The sequence below is a fragment of the Nanorana parkeri genome, unplaced genomic scaffold (genome assembly GCF_000935625.1).
Source record: "Nanorana parkeri isolate BGI_ZX_2015 unplaced genomic scaffold, ASM93562v1 scaffold411, whole genome shotgun sequence".
NCBI lineage: Eukaryota > Metazoa > Chordata > Amphibia > Anura > Dicroglossidae > Nanorana > Nanorana parkeri.
In genome coordinates this window covers 668,053-675,650 of record NW_017306679.1, presented here as the reverse complement: position 1 = coordinate 675,650, position 7,598 = coordinate 668,053, and the positions used below count along the sequence as shown (strand labels likewise).

General features: G+C 40.9%; 1 protein-coding gene across 1 annotated transcript in view; it reads right to left on the bottom strand.

Moving 5' to 3' along the window:
* LOC108789615 (phenylalanine-4-hydroxylase-like) overlaps positions 1 to 136 on the bottom strand; it is a 43,047-nt gene extending 42,911 nt beyond the window's left edge. Inside the window, exon 1 of the mRNA XM_018559676.1 lies at positions 38 to 136. Coding sequence (XP_018415178.1) covers positions 38 to 79 — 42 coding nt within the window. The 5' untranslated portion in view covers positions 80 to 136. The remainder of the gene's footprint in view (positions 1 to 37) is intronic.
* Positions 137 to 7,598: the final 7,462 nt, after the last annotated feature.

The window sequence follows — 7,598 nt, the reverse complement described above, 5'->3', positions numbered from 1 at the left end:
TATATATATGATAAATACAGAGAGCTTTTAAACTTACATAGGTATGTCCTCCATTTATTTTGCAGGTATCTACATTCATCTTGCTAGTGGTAGTCTCAGCAGAGCAGAGCAGAGGTCAGCCAATGTACCTGTGTGAGATATGTGACACAGTGCAGCAGCAGAGTATTTAAAGCCCTCCTTTTTCCACAGTAATCCAGCCTGTTTAGATGCCCTTCACGAAATCTTCTCCAATCACTGACCTGCCTATGGGGGCGCTGTCATCATGTGACTGGTTGCATGTGGCCATCGCCTCCTCATGGAATGATACAGATGATTCTCATAAACACAACCAACAATATGCAGACATTGCTGCCTTTTTTTCATCCAAAACATATGTTGTGAATAAGTGTGACAGTAAACTCTGATATTCACTGTCTTAATTTAAAATGCTCTTGTTTTTGAAGACTTATGTAACATTAGAAATATGGTCTGCCTTGCTGTCATATAATTGTGTAGTTCTGTTTTCTTTATAGTTTTAAACATGTAACTTAGTATAGTTAGTGACACAAATGAGTCACTAGTAATCTCTATTAATATGCATAAAATTGTTAAATATTTATATTATTAGATATATATTTTGAATAGGGATGCACCGTTACTCTTTATTCGGTATCGAGTACTGATTTTTTTTTCGGTACTCGCTGATCTTGAATACCGATACCGGTGCCATGTGCCCCTATTATCAGGATGCCTGATTGCCTGGGAAGCCGGTGTTCTATTGAAAGAACACCGGCTGCACTTCCCAAGGCTGCCTAACTTCCTGACCAATTCCTGACCTCCTTTGTGAATAGACCCCCTAATGTTTCCTATACAGCAGGTACAACTGTTGAAGAGTAGAATACTTATTTGTAGCCAGTACCATCTTGCTAGTAATATACCTACTAGAAACTGGTGCCACCAGTGAATATTAGTTATTTCTTCCCTTGTAACTGGCCACACCAATCTGCCTGCCTTTGAAGGAGACCTTTCCTAAGAGAGATTGGTATCTTTCATTACCACTTCTCCTGTTGCAACTGCTAGTTTCATAGCTGTCATGAGTACCCTCTTGCCATAAATCAGAAGTCCGGGCAGAGTTTTTCTTAACCCCTTGTAGTGGGGCTACCCATGCACTGCAAGGTTTAAATGCTTGTTTTTGTCAAGATGCTCAAAAAAAAGTAATACTCGCCCAATGCTCAGAGCCAGCTTGCTCTTAGACCGGTCCTTTGAGCTACTCTCCCCTTTCACTGCAGCAGTCTAAGGTCCCATAATTCATCACGTCCTATACATTTTATAGACCTGAGGAAGCTGCAGCATAGGAGGAGGAGACAGGCTTCAGTGACTGGAGAAGCAGGCAGCTGGCTCGCGGTTTGGGTGAGTATAACTGTTTTTTTTTAGCACCGAGACAAAAATGAGCACTTAACCCTTGCAGTTCAGGGCTAGCCCCACTGCAAGGGTTTAGAAAACCTCTGCCTGGAACTCGTCTTTAACCACTTCAAGACCAGGTGTTTAGACCCCCTTCCTGGCCAGGCCATTTTTCAGTATTCAGCGCTGCGGTACTTTGACTGACGTTTATTCCGTCATGCAGCGCTGTACTGAAATGAATTTTATACCATTTTTTGGGGACAGATAGAGCTTTATTTCGGTGGTATTTAATCACCACTGGGGTTTTTATTTTTTACTATAATTAGGAAAAATTAGAGAAAATTTGGGGAAAAAAAAGTTTTTTTTAACATTATGTTAGGAAACATTTATTATTACCCAGTTTTTTGGTAAAATATAAAAGATCGGGTCACGTCGGGTAAATAGACACCAAACATGTCAAGCTTTAAAATTGCGCGCACCCGCGAAATCGCAGAAAATTACCGTACCCAAAATTGGCCATGGGCGACGCTTTAAAAGCTTTTACCGCTCATCAGTTTAGTGTTATCAGTGATAAGGATGCCGATAAACTAGCCAGACGACTAACATCTTCAAAAGGGGATTTGCAAATGACAGTCCTCCTGTGTCTTTTAGGAAAGTGTTTCAAGTGCTTCTTTAACATCAGGGGCACCTATGATTTCAGCTGTTCTTCACTATGTGACCTCTAAAATAAACTGTTTGCTGTGTTTATTGAGTGGAGCTTTTCTTTCAAATTCACCAACTTTAATAATATCTAGTATTAGTGATACTGATCCATTTTACATGTTTATAACCTACTGAAACTTGCTTAAGACCTATGATCAGACAATTCCTATAACCAGGGCCGTATCTACCACAAGGCAAACAAGGCGTTTGCCTTGACCAGCACTTTCCAGGGGGGAGGCAGAATTGCGCCCCCAAACCAGTGAGGCAGTCAGCGGCAACAGCCAAAGGAGTGCCTGACGGCCACACTAGTTTCCCAAGGCTGCATTCCACCTAAGGTAAAGAAGGAAGTGACTGGGGGTGGGGACAGCCTCCTGCTGTCAGTCAGTCTTGAGCTGTGGGCGTGGCCAGCAATCTGGGGGTGGGGGTGGCAAAGGATTCGGGCTGGCCGGGCAGCGGTGAGTGGCGGTATCAGGATGGCTCTGGTGGTGGACAGGCTCGGGTACTGGGGAGCTCCGAGCGTTATTGAAGGTGACAAAAATGTGCAGAGCGTTATTGAAGGTGACAAGGATTTGCAGAGCAAGAATGGGGGTAAAAAGAAACTTGTGGTTAAATGTTTTTTTTTCCCATATGGTTCAGAACGGATTAACCTGATTTACATTGAACCCTATGGGAAAATGTGATTCGGTTCGCTACCAGAATCGTGGAACCAATTAAGTTCGTGAACTGAGGTACCACCGTATATACAATAGATCCCAGCACACTAGTATATACAATAGATCCCAGCACACAGGTATATACAATAGATCCCAGCACACACGTGTGTGTGTATATATATATATAAATAATATATAGTGCCTTTGCTCCTAGGAAGTTGTTTAATGCTTTATGAAACTTGAGCTATTATTTTGAAAGGATGAAAGTGTTGCATGTTTTAATTAAATTTGTAGCGGTTATGCAGATTGCTTCCTTATGACGCTAGCATATAAAATTGTTAATGGAATGTAACAATGACCTTCATTTAGAAAACCTCCTGCATCCTTCATCAAGGACCAGACACAAAGTATACTTTTTTGTTTTTTTTACATGTATAGATTATACTGTATATTGAATGTCTATTTTGGTCTTTGTACATTTATGCATTTTAGGCATTTTGTCTATGATGAAAAAAATACCTCTGGTTTATTCTGCTATTTATGTGTTTATATTCTTGTTTCCCTAACATCACAACACCAAACTAACTACCCTAAGCCATTCCATCCTAGTGATAGTTGTCTGCTTCTGTCCTTACCAGAAATAGGAATTAGCGAAATGGGCGAAATGGCAAAATGTAGTAGAATTAATAGTAAAGGGGGCATTGTTGGTTATTTTAACAGTACAATTGGCTGTCAATTGCTTCTACATTTTAGAGAAGCTCTGACTTTTAGCCTCTGACATTTTTTTATGTTAACAGAGGACTTGCTCTAACTGGCAGCCTTAGAAGCAGAGGAAACAAAGGCTAGTGGTCCTGTGGGCTGGGAGTGGGCAGAATGGACTGAAAAATCTAGAAAAGGAGAAGAGAAGCATCCATGTCTGTCCTGTCCCCTGCTGCTTTTGTGCTGCTCACACGGCCATATGTGGTGGTGATTTATGTGGGATTTTATGGCATATGTGTGGAATATCACTCATTACTAAGTAATGAGTGATATGATTCAAGATCTAAATGTGTTTCCCTTTCCCAAAGAATCTTCTGAGGCCCCTCATGGTTTTAAAAGAGGTTGTGTGGTGGTACGTATAGACTACTGATTGGGTTTTTTAATTAGGAAATCTGTTGAGAATGTTCATATGTCCACCCTGTCCCTGAAGAAGTTCACAAAACACATTGGACTTCCTTTTCCTTACCTCAACTACTTACATTGAGATATGTGAAATGTAAAAATATGATATTAATTACATGATGGGGCTGTGGTGGAATAAGGAATTGTACGGACAACTTTATTGATATTTCAAAGCTTGGAATAAAATAGTTTTTAAAAAAATGCTGACAACAGTGTGTGCCTTAAAAGTCCCAAATACTTTGTGAAAAATTGGTCATGTTCATTCTACCAGCGGTTTTGCTGTAGTCAGAATAGCCTGACAGCACCACATTCATGCAGTCATGATACCCTGACAGTACCACAAATTCATGAAAAAGGCCTATTCCCATGAATCAAATGTCCATGGTTTCTCTTGAATGTGCTACTGATGCCAAGCTTGCTAGTCTCACTATGGTGCTTCACTGACATTTAAATCTGAATTCCAGTTTAAGTTGGTTCATTTTAATTAAAGTTGGTAATTGTGCTTACCAATGGTGTCATATTAGGCCTTGGAAGTGTTTGATGATAAGAACTATTTTTGTAGCCAATAGCAAACATTTTTATTTCTATTTTTCAAAACAACCAGTTAAACAGCAAACTAGCCAGTATTGAAGTACAAAATATATATAGGCTGTGATAAGTGGGGTCCTGTGAGGTTTGCTGCAAAATGTCACCATTATTTACCTAACAAATAATACAAATATATGTAAACATGAACTTTAAATAGTGTGCACTTCATAAAAAGAAACTCCTTTTCTTTCTGGTGTAATCCTAAATATTCTTTTTTTAAATTTGTATTTATAATTGTTTATTTATGAAAAAGTTTTTTACATTAAAAGCAAGACTTACATACATACATATAAAAGTTTTGGTCAGTAGGCAGTCAATAAGAGATTCTGTTGACAATTGGTAAATAAAGGCGGATTATGCAATTCCATCTCGATATACAGCCTTATGAATCTTTACATATATGCATTTCTGTTATACCTAACATGTCTTTGGTTTCCTCTGGAAATACTTCACATTCTACGCATCTCCTTGACTGTCACATGCCTATTGAGCTTTACTTAACTAAAAGAGGGAAAAAGAAGAAGAAAAGAAAGGGAGAGAAAGGGTAAGAGGTAGAAAAAGAAAAAGATAAAAATATTCTTCCAGGGCATTCACCTATGTAGATGGGCAGAGTCAGATCATCACCTTGACTGCTTCACCGCAATTCAACAATGTCAATGTTTGCCTTGTCCTACAGACAGATCTCAGATTTTAGACTTAGAGCTCAAGTCCTTATATCACCTATGTACTCTTCCCGAGTGGTCCATGCTCTCCAGACTTTCTCATGGACAGTGAGTCTATTATTGAGTCATGCCGTCAAGAACTCCATAGCCTGAACATCTTTAATCCGAACGTAGAGTTCAAGTCGGGATGGGGGGAGTCTCCTTTTCCACTGTAAGGAGAGGAGACATCGGACTGCCTTCAGGATCAAGCAGTAGATATAGGCAAAAAGTAAAAAAAAAAAATACGATTTAACAGCGGTTTAAACTTACCTTGTTTTCGCTGTGCTCTCCCGCCCGAGAATCCGAAACTGCTCAGGCGGCCGCAAAGCATCTTGGGGCGGGCGCATGCGCAGTTCGGATTCTCGGCCGGGAGACGAGCAGAGACGCAAGGTAAGTCTATGGACGTCGTGCACGCGCATGCAGACACCGCTGGATCGGAAGTGCCTGCAAGAGAGGAGTCAGCGCTGGATTGGAGAGATGCCGCACCGCTGGAGGGACAGATGAAAACATCAGGAAAGAAGAAGAAGATCGGATTAAGAGACATCATTTAAGGTAAGTGCTGACATTAACATTGGGGGCAGGGAAAACATGTATCCTTTAATGTCAGTTTAAGCTGTAGAGCATTTTCACTTTGCAAATTACATTTTAATTTATTCTAGTGAAAGTAAAAATGCACTTTACAAAGAATACCCAATCATGTGCAAGAATAATTATAAAAGTAGTATTTTTTATTTCACATGATTGGATGATAGAAATCAGTACACCTTCACCTCATTTATCCAACGAAGAGAAAATTAATGTGGCATATTCCAAAATGACAATGCCAGGATTCATCAAGCTCAAATTGGGAACAGTGGTTCAGGGTGCATGAGACATCATTCCAGACATTAACCCCATTGCGAATCTTTGGAATGTGCTGGAGAAGACTTTACTCAGTGGTCTGACTCTCCCATCATCACTACAAGATCTTGGTGAAAAATGAATGCAACTCTGGATGGAAATAAATGTTGTGACATTGTATAAGCTGATTGAAACTATGCCACAGTGAATGCATGCTGTAATCAAAGCTAAGACTCCATCCACATATTGCTAAAATCTTTCATCCACATGGATTACACTGGTTTGCGGCTATTATACAGCCGTGAATGTGCAGAATCCGTCAAAAAAACGCGCTTGGACTATTTTGAGGCAAATGTCTGAACAATGCACATTTAAATTGCATTGTTTTTTACCGTTTAGAGCGGCTCTGCGCGTATTCGGCTGGCCGAATACATTCGGACAACTGGTCCAGCGTGAATGGAGCCTAAAGGTGGTCCAACGTAATATTACAGTGTGTGACTTTTTTTGGGCCAGGCAGCGTATATATCTGTAAGAAATTATGTAAGACATAATAAAGCTTTATGGTAATTATGCAATGTCATTTGTGTTTTCTTTGGTAACCGCTCATATTTTGCAAGTTGTGGCTTCTTTGCTGGAAACAGGAAACATATGATTAAATGAATGCTACACTATAAAGAGTAGCATTATTATCTTACAAGCCCAAAAAGTCTGGGAAAAGTAAATTATAAATGAACATTTATGTTAAAAACAACAAACATCCTTTGTGGTGCGACTGTATTCCATTATTCATGATATGACATTTTTTTTCATTCTATACGCTTTAATATGCAGTGCCGAAATCAGTGATGATGAAAGAGCATTAGTAGCTGAGTCTGCTCTGTCCAACCAGCGCTGTGTTCTGGGGTTCCTGGATGCAGCATGTTTATAGAGCACCAAAGAGAAAATTGCTCTAATGGTTTGGTGAACACACATGTAATGATGAGCGAATCCATCAAGACTTGATTCTCTTGTAGCCTTGTTGCAATAAAGCCTAAATCCAGGCTTCCCCCTCTGCACCCCCCTCGTTTACGGATGTCTTCTACTTCACCTCTTCTCTGGTTCGGGGGAAGTCCATGGCTGAAAAAAAGGTCAGTAATGGCCTCTGCTTCAATATGCTATAAATAAAAGCTGCCATGGTGCACTTCTTAGGGGATGGAGCCATACAACCCATTCATTAAAGGAGAACTATGAGGTTAAGGCTTTTCCCCATAGTTCTCCTTAGGGTAATGGGAGGACACAAACTAGCATCTTCCCGTCACCCTAGGCTCAGTATACCGCGAGCTGTAGCTCGCGGTATACTGATACGCCACAGTATAGCGCAAGCTGCTGCTCGCGGTATACTGAGACGCCGCAGCTTAAGTGGATCCCGACAATTATGTCTGGATCCGCCCAGCTGCGTGACTGACAGATGGCTCTGCCCATTCTAGAGGCAGAGCCAGCTGTACCCGCCCCCCCCCGTCTGTTCCGCCAGTCAGCGCTGGCGGATCACAGCGGGGAGGGGGGAATCCAGCCCCTCCCCTGTCACGGCAGAGAG